Below are 16,926 nucleotides of genomic sequence, written 5' to 3'. Positions count from 1 at the left end.
ATCTGTCATTCATGCTGGGATAGACTTTGAGGATGCATCTGAGCTATTTCTACTCCTGTAAGTAACCCCGATAAAACTCACTGGTTCATGAAACTGGGCTGTGGTGGTATCCACACTTTGGTCTGTCGTGGGTTCTCTATTTGCGCCATGTAGACGTATGTGTTGAATTTCCCCAGCAAAAGTTTTGTCACACAATACTGCCCTAGACAGCCTGCCCAAAGTGGGACCCATCTTAGAGACAAGCCCCACAGACTGTTCTCATCCTGCCAAGGTTATGCTCACACGGACATGCACTGAGACACCCAAAAGAGGAGGCAGGGGGCCAGCAGGGGCAGTAGAGGGGAAAGCAAGGAAAGCAGGCCACAGAAGACCAAGTCCTCGTGTGGGTGCACCAGAGGCTGAGATGCAGTCCTGTTCTGGGGTCTTCAGGGGTGGCTTACCTGGCCCATCAGCCCAGCTCTCAGCAGGACACAATACTCACAGCCCTGTCATCAGTTCCTTTTTATTCTTTTGGGCAAATTGACACAGAGGAACGCCTTACCATGGGCTATGGGCTCCTGACAGGCACATTTCAGGAGCTGCAGTACCTGCTCAGGGCATGAGAGCAATGTTCCTCCACCCACCCAGAGAGGCCCTGCCTGGCTCCCAGGGCCTGAGTGCTATACTCTACCCAGTGCCTCTAAGCTGCTCCTTGGCTACATGGGCTTCCCACAAGTCAGAGGGACCCAGCCTCTGCGTCTGCCCCAGGAGACAAGGGGAGGGGTTACCTTACCACAATAGGAGGCACTTCCAGGACCTTGTCCACATTCCTCAGTGACAGGGGCACATACCACAAGGTGGCCTTATTGGTCATCTTTTTGGTACCTTAAGAGAAGAAAACCACATGAGTGATGCCTCAGTTTGGCTCCTAGTCCCCAAAGTTCTGTCCAGCCTCCTGGCCTGAGGACACTGCCATTAAGGAAGCATGGGGCCACACCGCACCTGTGGCAGCCCTCTCCTTAAAGAGAGGAGGGGAAGGGGTTCAGACTGTAGGCTCCAAGCTGAGTCAGCCCCACAGAAGCAGTGTGTGGCTAGAAATCTGCCAGCAGAGGAAGAGCCTGTTTGATGAGGAGGCTGAGGAGGCCAGGCTGAGCCGCTGGCTAGCCCTAGTCACCACAAGCAGACACTGTCGTTGCCAGATGAAGACCTGACACCCTCAACTCAGACTAGTAGGAATCTTCCAAGAAGACCCAATGCTGCAAGATTCTCACCGGCAGGCACCTGAAGGGTGCTCACAACCAGGATGTGTGAACTGCAGAGATTGCAGAGCAGAGCGGGCCCTGATGTGTCAGGAAGAGGCAAGGCCAACCACTGCTCAAAGCACAGAGCCTGGGTCAGCTCCACGGGCCCAGTGTGGACAGGTCAGTTAGTTCTCCCTAGCCCCTCTACCTCACAGTCCAGTGGTTAGCTTAAATGCTCCAATCCAGAGCTTCTGCCACAAGAAGCACTGAGCACTGAGTCCCAACATGGCGCACTGTGAAGCTCTCAAAGCAGGGAAGCCTATCTGGGTTGAGAGCCACTGGTCATGGCCTTTTGGTGCCAAAGGCATGCACAGTCCACTGGCCCATGCCCCTGCTGATCAGAAAGTAGCCAGAATGCCAGAGAGGTCAAGAGCTTTGAAGAAGGTCACTTGGCAACTTGGTGATATCTTAAGTACACACCCAGGGCTCCCTAGATCCAGTCACTTTTTAAAAGGTGGCTTTGACTACACTGGGAACAGTGGCACACACTGTAATTCCAGCACTAGGAAACAGGCTGGCGGATCTCTGTGAGTTTGAGGCCAGCTTGGTCTACAAAGCATGTCCAGGACAGCCAAGAGACACCCTATCTCGGGAGGGGGAAAAAGTGGTTTTGACAACACGAAAGATTCCCAGAGTGGAGCAGGGACCACACGAGGCAGGAGATGAGGGAGGCAGGAGGAGCAGGGGTGGTCTCTGGGCTAACCTAGAGAAGTCGCCAGCAGCTGCCTCTAAGGTACCTTCCCAGTAGAGACCCAGGGCTTCCCCAAGGTAACACCACACAGCCCCAGACTCCCAGGCAGGTCCTCCCACAAGGGGGCTTTTAGAAGACAAGCCTGCAAGGGCCCTCCCATTCCAAAATGGTAGGCCTCACAGCCCCACCCAACCACGTGGCACCCCCAAGACAAGACTGTGGGCTCCCACGCCTGGGAATCACAGGCACACACTATAGGAAAATATTTTCTCCACGCTTTGACTGAGTGAATCTGACAACCTGCTTTTGGGAATAAAGATTTCCTGTTGGACTCAGAGCCAACATGAAGAGCTGGTTTCCATGGAAACCCAAGTGGCCTGCTAAACCTAAATGAACAGCCCTGAGCAAAATGAGGGGAACTCGCTGACTGTGCACTCTGCACCCTGCAGTGGGCCATCTTCAGGGCTGCTGCCCTGAAGTCAGGGATCACAGGCTCGCCTTCCAGTGGGCACTAGACAGGGAAACACAGGGAGAACCCAGGAGTGCCAGAGTCCAGTCTACAACAACGGGCTGTGGGGCAAGACTCGAAGGCCTCCCTGCCCTGAGACCAGACTGTCGCTGTCTGTGGCACAGGAAGGTGGAAGCAGGAAGACCCGAGGAATGGGACAGGCCCCACTGAGACAAGCTGCCAAGTGCGGCCTCCTTGAGCACTAAGAAACAGTACCGTCCCCAGTCCCGGAAGACAGTACCAGCACTGCCTCTACCCTTCAAGCCTGGTCTGACACCTCCTTGGCTGTAAGGGGGCTCTAAGAAACCTCCATGGGGTGAGGGCAACTGGCCAGGTGGCTGGATGAAGTATTTTCTTTTAAGAATTTTTTTTTTATTATTTAAAAATGTTTATTGTATGTGTGTTGGTTTTTTGTCTGTCTGTATGTCTGTATTCCACGCGCATGCTTGGTGCCCTCAGAGGCTATAAGAATGCACAGGGCTCCCTAGAACTGGAGTTAGAGATGGTAGGCAGCTACATGTAGGTGCTGGGAATTGAATCCAGGTTCTCTGGGACAGCAGCCAGTGCTCTCAACCACTGAACCATCTCTCCAGCCATGTCCCCCTAAAACCCTTTGTAGCCCATCCTAGCCACAAACTCACTTTGTAGATTAAGCTGGCCTCAAATTCACAGAGATCCACCTGTCTGTGCCTAGTGAGTGCCAGGATCAAAAGTATGTGCCACTACTCCTGCCCCTGACTTTTTCTTTCTGTTTGTACATATGTGTCTATGTGTCTATGTGTGGGTACATGCAAGTATGTACAAGAAAGATAGGTCAGCAGTTGAGAGCATTTCCTGCTCTGCCAGAGGACCTAAGTTCAGTCCCCAGGACCACCAGGCAGCTCCTAGCCACCTCTAAGCCCAGCTCTGACCTTCTCTTCTGGCCTCTGAGGGTGACAGTATGCTGTTTGTCTTGCAACCCAAGCTCTCCAGATCGGCACGCCCCGGGCGCTCACAGGTCAGTGTAGGAGATGCCAGGACGCCTGTGACCTACGGCAGATCACCAGCTCTGGACCCTGGGAACTGAGCCTATCTGCTGTGTGGCCAGAGCCCTCCCTCACTGCCTCCCTCCCGACTCACAGGTGCAGTGTCCTCTGGTCACTGGGCTCTTAAGGGCTGAGGCTTGGTTGTTGTTACACAAGAGGCCAAAATATGCTCTTTAATTTTTTTCTTTTCTTTTATGTGTTATGGGTGTTTGGCTGCATGTATGTGCAGCACGTGTGCATCTGGTGCCTTTGGACAGATGTGAGTCCCCAGGTGGGTTCTGGGAATCAAACCCAGGTCCTCTGTCAGAGCAGCCAGTTCTCTTAAGCACTGAGCCATCTGTATAGCCCTTGGGAGGCCATTCTTAAGGCAGGCCCCACACAGTTTCTGAAGCTGAAGGCTCCCACAGTGATCTACTGGCTGGTTACACACGAAGACAAGAGGCTCCAAAGAGCCCCTCTCCTGCTCAGGGGTGATAGCCACCCCAGCTAGGCCCAGCAGAGGAAGGCCCATAGGACAGACAGAAACTGTGGTACACAGCTGTCCCTTCCTGTGCCATGGCCTGAGACCAGCATCAAGGGAAACTCTAATGCCAAAGGGCCCTACAGACTGAGGAGCAAGAGCACACGCCTCACCATCTCCCCATGCATATTCACATGGCCCGTTTGAACCCATCCCTGCGGAGGTCTTCAGAATGTTCCAGATCAGTAAGTGTGTTCTTAGCCCTTCCCAGGAAGACCTGAGCCCCTCTGTCAGCCCTCAGCCATCATCCCATGGGGTCACCACTGCAAAGGGCCTGGGGAAGGAGAAAAGGATGAACCAGCTCGGCTGCAAAGGCACACGAGACTACAGGCAGAGGCCTGTCTTCCCAGTCAACAGCCAGGTTATAAAAGAAACATAAGGACATCTGCTCTCCTGTGGTGCCAATGGGAAAGACGAGAAGGGTTACCATGGTTACCACAGCCAAGGAACAGGTTCAGATGAACCAAAGGCCACGTTCGCCAATGGCCTCTATAGAAGGCTGGTTTCTAGATGGGCAGGGGCAGTTTGCCCATGGCATGCACGCACAGCCATCCAAGCCATGGCTCAGAAGACAGGCTGGGAGCCACGGGCTAGTTGGTCTCCAGAAGGAGAGACGCAGGCTCTGGCTCTGGCTGGAGCAAGGCTCAGGTGCACTTTGTAACCCACGGGTGCCCCATCTGCAAACTATAAAAACATGGTAGAGAGAACTCTATCCACAGGGTGCATGAGGACAGAGAGGTCACAGAGAGGTAGCCGGGCCCTGGGCGTGGCCAGTCCTCCACATATGAGTAAGGCGTGTGTTACAGTCAGCTTTACCTATCAACTTGACAAAAACCAAGAGTCACCTGGGAAGACAAAGCCTCAACCTTTAATTCCAGCACTTGGGAGGCAGAGGCAGGCAGAGCTCTATGAGTTCGAGGCCAGCCTGGACTACAAAGTGAGTAGCAGGACAGCCGGGGCTGCACACAGAAAAACCCTGTCTTAAAAAGAAAAAATTGCACAGATCAGGTCGGCCTGTGGCCTTGCCTTGGAGCCATTTTCTTAACTGGTATAGGAGGGTGCCGGTCCTTGGCAGCAGCCCGGCTGTGTGAGGATGGCACCTGAGCGAGCCAGGGGTAGGGATCTTGTAAGCAGCACTCCTCCACTTCTCTGCGTCAGTGTGGCTCCCCGTGGTGGCTGTGGCTCTTGTCTCATCACAGCAACAGGAAGCAAAGCAGAGGCCGGGGTGAGGGCCTTCCTCCACCAGGGACTCACCTGTGAGGATGTTCTCCGACATCACGTGCACCTGGACTTCCACAGAATGCTTGGACGTGTAGGTGATCTCTGCACTGACATGAGCCACCTCGCCAATGCACATGGGCGACAAGAAGTCAGTGCGTTCCACCCGGGCCAGAGCAGCCACACAGCGCTCCTGCAAAGACCAGAGACAGCCATTAGCCCAGCCCAGCAAGTCCCTCCCACTGAGTTCTCCCTCAAAAGTGCCAGCTTTGTTCCTCGCTGAATATTGGAGCTGACTGACAGCGCTGGCCTAAATGTGGAGACACTGGAGAGTGTTGCAGAGCTGCCGCCAGGCATTTTCTCTATCATAAATACAGCTGCTCCACAAGGAATATAGAAAGAGCACAGAGACCGGAAAGGGCAGCATCGCTCCCTTCTCGCTAAGAGCAATTACTACCTGGGTCTTTCCCGGCTCCTTCCTCAGGACAGGGCTTGGCTGTCTCGTCTTACCCCTTGCCTGTTGTAGTGACTGTGCACTTCCTAATGTATCTTTACATTCTGCCCTTCCTCAAAGGGAAAATAATCTACCTGTTGTCACTATGTTATCCAACTGCGAAGCAAGGGGACCAGAAGGACCAGCCACGGAGTACACGGGAGCAGGAGAGGTCACCCTGGAAAGTGCCATCCCCAGGGCACCAGACACTAGTAGCAACCCTCCCCCCTTCTCCTCTTCTCTCTCTCTGATCCTTTAAACAGTCTCATGATTTAAAATTCAAAATTATTAAAAGAGTGTCTGGCACCAGGTGTGCCTCCAGTCAGCTTGTCCTTGAGTCACCTGGGAGCCCTGGGCACACGGCATCAACCCCCAGTGAGGCCAGATGGTGAATGCAAGCATGCTGACTAAACTGCCCTTCACCCCGAAAACCCATCCCTGGCAGTCTAATTTGGGCTGTCTTAGAGGTTGAGTCTTGGTCTGTTAGGGTTGCTGAAACAAAAAATCAGCTAGGTGGGCTATCAACAACAAAAATTACCCCTCCACTTCTCAGACGGTAAGTTCACGATAAAGGCACAAGTGGACTTAAGTCTGGGGAAGCCCTTCTTCCTGCCAAAGGGCCAAGACTTCACTGCTGTCTGTTTATGTAGGCCTGGTACATGTACATGCCTGCAAGCCCAGCATTCAGTGAGGAGACAGGAGGTACTGACGGCGAGGGGAGGGTTCTAAGGCAAGCCTGGGCTACACAGTGAATCTGAGGCCTACCTGGGGTACAAAAGAAGAGTTAGCTGGTCTCAAAAACACTACTAAATGAGTGAATGAATGACTGAATGGGGCTCTGGGCCCTTCACGAAAGCTGAAGACCCAGCCACGTGAAAAGCTCAGCCGTCCACAGCCCTCACCTTTTGGGACACACTGGGACCACAGCAGTACTGGAAGGACTGCCTCAGCCTGCTCCTGGGATCCCAGTGCACAGCTGGGCAGACAGAACAGGAACTTCTGTCTTTTGTTAGGCATGTGCCAAGCTCAGCTGTAATGTAACATACGCAACGCTGTAGGAGACAGCTTTTCACATGCCACAGCATCTGCACTTCAGGGGTCAGTGTGTTCATATACGTCCCCAAAGACCCCACAGGGCCATAGGCACCTCAAGATGCCCTTTCTGAATCAGCTTATCTTCTATCCTTGCAAATATATCAGCAAGATGGCCTGCTGTGTAGCAGTGACACTGTGGCTGTCACGTTCCACTCTGTGACCGTCTACTGGAACAAGCAGCTTTCTTAGGATGTCACTAGGCTGGTGAGGCCATAAGCAGCTCTGGTGTCACTTCTCAGCAACTCCTTACAACAGCCTTTAACATGAGCCAGGAAGGAAGGACAGCTGCCCACAGCTGCAGAGCAGTCAGGTGACAATAAGTCCCCACCCTTGATGTCCCCGCACCCGTGTGTGTGTGTGTGTGTATGTGTGTGTGTGTGTGTGTGTGTGTGGTTTAGGCGCGTGCTTACATGTATGTGCATGTGTGCACACATTGGGAGGCCAGGGGAAGGCAGCAGGAGCCCTCTGTCAGTGTCCACTGTAGGGATGGAGGGAGCCCTGAGAGACTATGTCGTGCTCACATGGGCACAGCCAGGTCAAGGACTCCAATCCCTCAGCCACAAAAGTGGCAAAGCCAGCTTAGGCTCAAGAGGGTGGCAAATCAGGAGTGTGAGAGCGTGGTCAGCGTGTAATGGCAGCTTCCTCTTCCCGCCAGATGCTTATGCTTGGGACTGCTCACCTACAGTGCCCGCCTACAAAGACCAGTGACCCATGCCCTGCGCTGTACCTATCAACATGCTGAGGTAGGGTAGTAGGTGCCCACCGTCAGAGTGAGCACCTGATTTCAGCTTTCCTATGCCGGTGTCTGTCCTTGATTCTCTTGCTGCCCCTAGTCAGGGCTCCGTATCGGCAGTACATGGTCCTCCCCTTTACCCTGCCAGTCAGGATGTCTCACTGGATCTGAACTCACTGTTTGCCGACTAGGCGGGTGGCCAGCAACCCTAGTACCCCGCTGTCTGCAGGGTTAGGGGTAACCACACTGGGACTGGAGACAAATGTGGCCAGACCCAGCTTGTTATGTGGGTGTGGGGGACCCACACTAAGGGCCTCAGATTTGCACAGCAATGTTCTAGCCTGCTGAGCCGCCCATTTCCCCAGCCCCGCTGCACTGCAGCCTCCTCCTGCCCGAGGGCTCACCTGTTCCCCAGCAGATGAGGAGTGGAGCCCAAGCACATCCCACTCCCAGAACACACCTCTCTGGAAACAAGACCAAGACCCCTGCTCACCGCTCTCTCCCAGGTAATTCTCACACAAACAAGCTCGAGGCCACGAGCTTCTGATAGTACAGACAGATCTCAGCAAGAAGACTAAGACTGGGTAGGAAATGGAAAGTTCTAGAGTGTAGTGTGTTTTCTTGCCCTGGACTTCGCACTTGGATCTGCAGAGCTTAGGACCCCCACTCACCCCTTACACTGCCAATTCATGCAAAGTGAAGAGCACCCTGAGGTTCATTCTCATGACTCTGGCACCACCCACTGGCAGAAGCTGGAAACGCAGGCTAGGCAGAGCCAGGCAAGTCCAAGTGAGTGACAACACTACTTCTGCACTGTTGGCAAACCGAGAGGTGAGTGAGGCCAGGCACCTGGGACAGAAAGGTTAAGGGACGAGACAGGGACAAGACGACATAGATTGGCACGCACTCACACGCATGTTCCTTCCTTACCTAGCATACCAAGGCAATGTCTCACAGAACCATGGAGGACAGCCAGGCCCCACCACCATGGTCACCTCCAGTGGGACAGGTCAGTGCACCGGTTCTGGGGCCCAAGGTCCAGTTGGGAGGATGATAAATAAGTAAAAGAGGCAGCACCCACAGTTGGGCGCTCAGAGACCCCGGTGGGGATGCAGCACCCACAGGTGGGCGCTCAGAGACCCCGGTGGGAATGCAGCACCCACAGGTGGGCGCTCAGAGACCCCGGTGGGGATGCAGCACCCACAGTTGGGCGCTCAGAGACCCCGGTGGGGATGCAGCACCCACAGGTGGGCGCTCAGAGACCCCGGTGGGGATGCAGCACCCACAGGTGGGCGCTCAGAGACCCCGGTGGGGATGCAGCACCCACAGGTGGGCGCTCAGAGACCCCGGTGGGGATGCAGCACCCACAGGTGGGCGCTCAGAGACCCCGGTGGGGATGCAGCACCCACAGGTGGGCGCTCAGAGATCCTGGTGGGGATGCAGCACCCACAGGTGGGCGCTCAGAGACCCCGGTGGGGATGCAGCACCCACAGGTGGGCGCTCAGAGATCTTGGTGGGGATGCAGCACCCACAGGTGGGCGCTCAGAGATCCCGGTGGGGATGCAGCACCCACAGGTGGGCGCTCAGAGACCCCGGTGGGGATGCAGCACACAGACAAGGCCAGATGAGGGGACACAGGACTGACAGCCGGATGAGAAGCTGGGAGCAAGAGGTTGGGAGCAACAGGGCAGGGCACCAAGGACAGCAACCCAGGGGCCCAAGGGAGAGGAGAGGAGGCACAGAGGCTGGTCTCCCTTCTTAATCTTCCCTCAAGAGCTGTCAGCAAGGACAGTCTCCTCAGTGAAGGAGGACACAGCCCTCCATTTGTGCTGTCCCCAGTATGGTCCACAGGAGCCTCCGGTCATCTTTTGTTTAGTGCTACTTTTGTGACATTTGTCTAGTGGCTACAGGTCAAAGATCATCTTCCCACCGTCCAACCTGCCACCTCCCTGCTCTCCCTCTCTGCTCCCAGTAGCCCCGTCCACGGGGTGGGGGTGGGGGGGGCGCTGTAGGAGTCTAGGGAAGAGAAGCTGAGACAAAGGCCCCGAGGCAGGGACACAGCAGGGTAAACTGGGAGGAAGAGCAACTGGGTGAGCAGGGAGGGGAGTGGCGGAAGGGGAGTGGGGGAAGGGGAATGCACATGAACCTGAGCCAGCACCCACGGTCTTACCTGTCACACACAGAGGGACTCTACCTAATATTCTGGGTTCAGACACAGAGGCACATGGCAATAGCCAGAAAGGCACTGTGGCAAGAGGGTGTCCCAGCTTCCTGGGCAGGTGGTGACATGGCTAATCAGGGTGCTCAGACCAGAACTGACCTGTGGCCAGTGTCCACGCAAGAGAAAAGAATATCCAAGCCAGGCGTGGTGGCACACAGCACTCAGGGAGGCAGGTAGAACTCTGTGAGTTCAAGGTCAGCCTGGTCTACAAAGCCATAAGGGTCACATGAGCACTGTTTACTGGATGGCAGTGATTACTCCTACCTTTTTTTTTTTTTTTTTTTTTTTTTTTTGAGACAGGGCCTTGGCTGCCCTGGAACTCACTATGTAGACCAGGCTGGCCTTGAACCTCCTGAGTGATGATGGTAAAGACATGTGCCACCACACCTGGCCTAACTCTGCCATGTTTAATGGCATCACTGCCACTTGTCCTCCCAAGTCCTCCTCTTCCTTCATCTCTAAGCCTGAGGAGCTTCTCCTTCCCAAAGTCCATCTCTCTCATCAAACTTTCTTCAGATGCTCACTGCCCTTCTCTTGAACTTCCCTACAGAGAAGGAGGTGGCCTGGGACTCTGTCACATCTCCCTACAAGCCACCAGAGGGCACCCGATGCACCAAGTCCTAAGGACAACATCTTCCTCCAGAATGAAGCCACCTTCACAAGGTAGTCAGTCACACACGCCACCCTGCCAAGCAAGGCCTGTGCAACCTCCCCAGACACGTCACCACTGGCCTGGTGCATTCCGTGCACCACTGTCTGACAGGTGGCTCACTGGTCAAACTGAAAGCCAGGCTGTGGTCTGAAACCACCCACTGAAGTGACAGGATTAGGAAGGAGAGCCTGTGGGCAGTGCCTGCGTCATGGGGCAATGGCTTTTAAGACAAACAGAGGTCTTGCAGCAACTCTGATGTAGGAAGCAGGCCCTCCGCCAGAGAGTGCCTCTGATGCTTACAGGCCTTCCTGGATTTAGCAGCCTATTAGAGGCACGGCAGGTGCTGCAACACAAAGCACATATAGGCCTCTGTGAGAAACTGCTCACACTCTGCCAGGTCTACCAAGTGTGTGACAGCAAGATGTCAGAACAGGCTTACTCCAGGGACACTTGCTCAGCAAGACCCTGGTGCAAATGTCAGGTACTGCTTTGAAAATCTGCTAACCACTACCTAAGCCCTCAGCAAGCTCTATCCTTCTGATGCGTCTTGCCTCCATAAGAGGGTAGTAGCTGGCTAACAGGGGGTAGGTACGGAAGACTCTCTCCAAGCATGACAACAAAGCCTGCAGCGGCAACTGGCCTTCTCTCTAACCAAGCAGCACCACAGCGTAAGCTTCAAGAGTGGGCTCAACTCCCCCAAACCGCCACTGTGCTGCTGGCTGCTGCTGGCTGCGTTTCTGTAGTATGTCAACCACATGGCTGTTCCCGTGTCCTCACCAGGAGAGTCCCTCTTCAGGAACCATCCACTGGCTTTGTGCACCCACAGGATCAGCTCCTCAGCCTTAAAATGGGACCCTGAGGTGGCAGTGAGCAGTGGCATCCTCAGGTACCACTTCAGCACAGGTTCCCCGGCTGTCCACATCACACGTGGTCTCTTCCTCCGCGGAAGTCGCCATCTCCCAAGGCATGCACAACGGCGGGACACGGCGGGACTCGACTGCATCCACTTCCTGGTCACACTCCTCCCACCAACTATGAAGGCCGCATCTTCTCCAGGTCTCCAGACGCATCAGAGAAACACCTGTGCTGGCCACAGACATTGAAGTACACTTCTCGTACAACACTAGTGAGCTGGCCCTACTCCTCGACCCACTGGTGCAGAACGGCTGTCACTGGTGTCAGCAGGCAGCAGTCTCACTGCACAGCTTCAGCAGAGCCCCTGGGTGGCCAGGGCACACTGGCCATTGAAAGCACTTTTGCTTGTTTTACAGTGTTGAGCACTGAACCTAGCGCCTCTCACATGCTAAACAAGCACCGCACTGCCGTGCTACAGCCCAGGGCTTCTTTTTAATTTTTATTCCAGCTATTTGTCCCTAAGTTGCTGTTCCAAAGGTCCTGAGTTCAATTTCCAGCAACCACATGATGGCTCACAACCATCTACAATGGGATCTAGTGCCCTCTTCTGGTGTGCAGGTGTACAGGCAGGCAAATACTGTATAAATCAATAATAAATAAATAAATAAATAAATAAAATATAGTGTGCAGGCTGGAGAGATGGCTCAGAGGTTAAGAACACTGACTGCTCTTCCAGAGGTCCTCAGTTTAGTTCCCAAAAACCACATGGTGGCTCACAACCATCTACAATGTGATCTGAGGCCCTCTTATGGCATAAAAGTGTACAGGCAGGCAGAATACTGTATACATAATAAATAAATCTTTTTTAAAATGTAACATACAACATGAAGTGTCTGTGGCTATCACAGGCTGTACAGCCAGGCGAGCACGTCCCTTGCTCCAGCTAGGTCAGAATACACATCTCCTCTGGGCTCCCTGTCCTCAACAGACCCTGTGCTTCCATCAGCCCACAGTGCGGCGCTGTGTAAGTGAGGTGGGGTCTTCCTCCTCTCTGCGCAGCAGGGCACTAAGAGCTGTGCATCACCGACTCCCTGCAGGCCTACCTCTGTGCCTACCACAGCATCCAGCTTTCAGACCCGATACTCTCTCCCTGTCTGGTCTTCAGGAAAAAAATGTCAGGTCCTTCATGAGATGGCCGCCTACAGAGACCCCAAGGTCCTGCCTGTCCCTAGCTGCAGGGCCACCTCACATTGCACAACTCCTGAGTAGGTGAAACACCGGGCCCAGCAACACGCAGGGCCTGCTGGAGCTTCATGCTGAGACCACAGCCAAGGCACAGGAAGCCAGGCACTTGCCCCCGGCCACCAGCCCATCGGGGATGGGGATGCGCAGGCTGACACCCACGGCTCAGCTCTTCAACATCACGACAGCACGTCCACACAGGCATGGAGTACGTCAGACCACAACCAAGGAGCTAGCAGGGCTCTAGACAGCGCCTGAGACCCAGCAGGGGAGGTGTGAGAGGACCCCTCAGCTGCCCAGCAGCTCAGTCTCTGACTTCCCACCCTCCACACCGAGGCCAAAGTCAACCTTATTATTGCATGGGACCCCAAACAGGGCTGGCTGTCTTCGAACCTCCAGAAGACCCAGACCTAGTGAGCAAAGCGGGGACCCTGCAGATCTAGCTCCATGTGAACCTGCTTCCCTGGGCCTAAACTGCTGTTGGCCTGTGGAACCAGACTCCTATGCACAATCCAAGGACATGTGAACAAGGCCCAGGCACTTACCCCATTCTGGCTGTTGCAGTGCCGGGTGCTGATGATGACTCCCGCCTCCTCAATCATCTTCAGAATGGTCCCTCCGTGAACATTGCCAGCCACGTTGGCGTCATCAGGACGCATGATCCTACAGCAGGTAAGAGAAGTGGGTGAGCCTCAAGAGGACACCACTGTGACAGTGGCCCCTAGGGACAGAAGTGAGTGTCCCATGAGAAGGACAACAGCTCTCACGTATCTTGGCTCCCCCTCAACAGAGTGTGTCCATCAAGGATAGTGTGACAGGCATAAAAGGGCTTCACAGCCCCCTTTACAGGGGACAGGCAGGGGACACCTTGCCTTCCTGGGGCCACAGGTGCCTGCCTGTAGGGAGAAGTGCACCCTGGCCTGAAAGGACTGTCAGTGATGACTTTCCCAAGACCACTAGGCAAGGAAGAGGGTCAGAGAGCATGTGCCAGGCTCACTCTGGGTCAGGTCTCCAATTACAGCTCAGCTGAATAAGCACAGAAGACACACTGAGCCCGCAGGAGTGAATCCTGGACCAGAACTTGTCCAGGAGGCCCAGGGGATAGGGTAGTTGCAGCTGTCCTGAAAATTAGGCACAGCTTGCAGCTTCAAGACCTCCAGACTAAGTGGGCGCAGGTCCACTGGTTCTTGCTTGCCCGTGGAGTGGACGATGCCCAGGGCTCCCAGGTGTACCAAGGACCTGAGCAGGACAGCTGGGAGCTCTCAGTGTCAGGGGAATAGAAGCACTAGCTCAGAGCACTTGCGAGGCAGAGGCAGGAGGACCACTGTGAGTTCAAAACCAGCCTGGTCTACGAAAGCAAGTCCAGGACAACCAAGGCTACACAGAGAACCTGTCTCAAAAAAAAAAAAAAAAAAAAAAAAAAAAAGGAAAGAAACACTAGCTCATTTGCTCTTCTTTCAGAAGAGACTTCCTACTTCCTGTGGACAGCTAGCCAATCAGATGCTGCACAAAACCTAGGCCTTACCGAGCCAGTTTGGTACCATCACAAGCTGCCCAGCAGCACTAGCAACGTCCCATGCATCTGTGTCACTAGTAATATGCACCTTCTCAGGTGACAGGTGACGGGCACAAGCCAGGCGAGGCCCCAGACCAACACACTCAGGCCTAGAATCTGTGAAGCCCTCTTACAGCAGCTGACAGGCTGAATAGGTCAAGACTCTAGGAGGTCAGGCCTGGCCCCAGCTCAGAGCAGCTGGGTACCAAGGGCAAGCTGCCAATCAATTAATTAACTGGGTTAATCAGTCTCTCACCTCCTCACCTGCAAAATGGACAGACGTCACAGCAGTGATGCCTCAGCTGACTACAGGGAGACAGGGCCGGGAAGCATGTGGGCACTGCTGCCCAGAGAGGTGACTGCAGCTGGCACCCAGCACATGCTACCCAGTACTCGGCTGGCACCCAGCACGTGCTAACCAGTACTTCCCTCTTCTTGGATGCTTAGTCAGCTTGGTTGGAGCTTCAAGGAAGAGCCAGAAGCAAGTAACAATCACTTTTTAAAAAAATAAGATTACTTTATTTTTTGCCATTTTTAAAAAAGAGTTATTTATTATTATGTATACAATGCTCTGCCTGCATGTACACCTGCAAGGCAGAAGAGGGCATCAGATCACATCATAGGTGGCTGTGAGCCACCATGTCATTGCTGGGAATTGAACTCATGAGCTCTGGAAGAGCAGTCAGTGCTCTTCACCACTGAGCCATCTCTCCAGCCTGACAAATACTCTTGAGGCCACCCACCTCCAAAGCCACGCCTTCATCAAGTAAAACAGTGTATAGTAACCAAACCTGCCTGGTACCATGATGAGAAGTCACCAGAGTAGATACACAAGGGAGTCCTAGATGTGAAGGCAGCACCACTGGCCTTCTAGAACCTTCACTTAAAGTATTTAAGAATTTGAGTTTTTCCCAGAAGCTCCCAACTACTCAGAGTACAAAGAACCAGTGTCTGGAGCGCTTGGCCAAAACTGGGGCCACTGTGTCCCCGTTTCCCTCCCAAGGTCAGGGGGCACCACGGAAAAGGTTAGGGTGGTACAAAGACTGTAAAGCCAGAGAGTGAAGAGGACTGGGGCAAGCAATGTCTCCCAGACATGACGGGACACACAGCAGCTATGGCTGCCTTCCAGACCTGCACCACAAGGTCAAGCCAGTCAGCACTACAGCCCAGGGGAGACTTAGGAGGAGGGTAATGATCCCACCCCAGCTGAGGGAGGTAGTGACAGTCGGTCCCCAGGGGAGGGAGTCAGAACCTACAAAAGTGTGTACATATACAATACTAATGTAAGGGTTTTTACTTATGTGTCTGTATGAGTGTAAGCCACATGTGTTCAGGTACCTCTGAAGGCCAGAAGTGGGGCAAGATCCCCTAGAGCTGATGTGACAGGTGCTTGTGAGTCACCGTGTAGGTGCTGAGAATTGAACTCAGGTCCTTTGGAGGAGTAGCAAGTGGGTGCTCTTAACAGCTGTGATGTCTCTCCAGCTCCACAGCAACAGTGTTATGAAGGACTGATGAGCAGAGCCAGACAGAGCTGCTCACACCTGCAATCCCAGCACACAGGAAGCTGAGGCAGGAAGAGCAACATTAGTGCAAGGCTAGCCTGGGCAACATGAGCAGACTTTGTCTCGGAAAGAAAGAATAATAACGGAGGCTAGCCAAGGGGAAGTGCCTGGTGCAGAGTACGGACTCCAGGCATCTGCTGCCCCTGGGGAAGGGACGTGCTGGCTGGACCAGGACTTGTCTCAGCTTTAAATCACATCAGATACTATGAGCCGTGGCCATTTCCTCCTCGGTCATGGACTGGCCAGATCGCAGCCTTTCCTGGAGCACCTGTGGATGAACTCTCACGGGCAGCCCACCTTCCCTTCAGGCAGTCCCACGCAGTCCAGAGGGCAGATAGGAGGTGGCGAGTGCTGTCCAGGCCGTGGTGGCAAAAAATGCAAAAGGCGGGTATCAGAGTAAGTGAGAAGGCCAGGGGAGCCATTCCTACCCACACCCTCAGTGCAGGCATCCTGGCCACCCCTGTCCTGGCCACCCCTGTCCTGGCCACACCTGTCCCACCCAGTCCTTGCAATCTTTCCAAGGTAGAGCCCAGCCCAGAGTCCTATCCATAACCTCAGCTAAACCTAGTTTATTTCTGGGCCCAAGCCCCACTGCTGATAACTAAGAGAGAACTGTTTGGAATTAGAACTTTTTCAGGGTGTTCAGTTAATTAACCCATGCTGCTTATGGCCAGACTCTGTGGCAAAAAAAAACTGACCCAATTTAAAAACAGGACAGACATGTTTCAGCCTATGGCTCTGGAGGTTCGAGTCCTGGAGGGGCGTCAGCCACTGCTTTGGGCCTGAGCAGAGGCTGCTCACTGCTACAGCAGCGGTGAGATGGCCTCAATAGGCCCCCAGCTGGGAGCACTGGTTTGGGAGGTTCTAAAAGCTGCTTGGCAGACAAGGGGGGAGCAGATAGGCCTGGTTCCCAACTCACTCTCTGCTTCCTGAGCCACTATGATGAATGGCCTCCTTAGCATGCCCCTAATAACCACTAATAATGACGTGCTCCACCTTACACACACACACACACACACACCATGGACTGGGAGCCAGACCCAATCTTCCCTCTCTACTGTGCTCACAAGGCCACTAAGTAAGATGTCACTCCACAATGGCCTGAGAAGACAGGCAGGACAAGGGTAGGACATACCCCTCCGAGCCACACGCAGCCAGCGAGCGCCCTCTCCACAGTGCTCTCCTCCAGGTCTGACTATCAATGAACTAACTCACACTGAGGGCAGAGGCCTCAGGACCCAGTCACTTCACCAAAGCCCCACCCCTTGCGTCAGGG

At 54.1% G+C, this 16,926-nt stretch overlaps 1 protein-coding gene across 3 annotated transcripts in view; it reads right to left on the bottom strand.

Moving 5' to 3' along the window:
• The window catches only part of Acot7 (acyl-CoA thioesterase 7), an 88,434-nt gene that overhangs the window by 45,344 nt on the left and 26,164 nt on the right, over positions 1–16,926 (bottom strand). For all 3 annotated transcript variants that reach the window (XM_051171283.1, XM_051171284.1, XM_051171285.1), the window contains exons 2-4: positions 13,079–13,196; positions 5,279–5,435; positions 773–864 (exon numbers count right to left, since the gene is read on the bottom strand). In XM_051171283.1, the coding sequence (XP_051027240.1) occupies positions 773–864; positions 5,279–5,435; positions 13,079–13,196 (367 nt within the window). The remainder of the gene's footprint in view (positions 1–772; positions 865–5,278; positions 5,436–13,078; positions 13,197–16,926) is intronic.

This window comes from Acomys russatus, chromosome 29 (assembly GCF_903995435.1).
Source record: "Acomys russatus chromosome 29, mAcoRus1.1, whole genome shotgun sequence".
NCBI classification, from domain to species: Eukaryota; Metazoa; Chordata; class Mammalia; order Rodentia; family Muridae; genus Acomys; species Acomys russatus.
The sequence above is the reverse complement of the archived record's forward strand: the minus strand, read 5'-3'. Positions and strand labels throughout refer to the sequence as shown.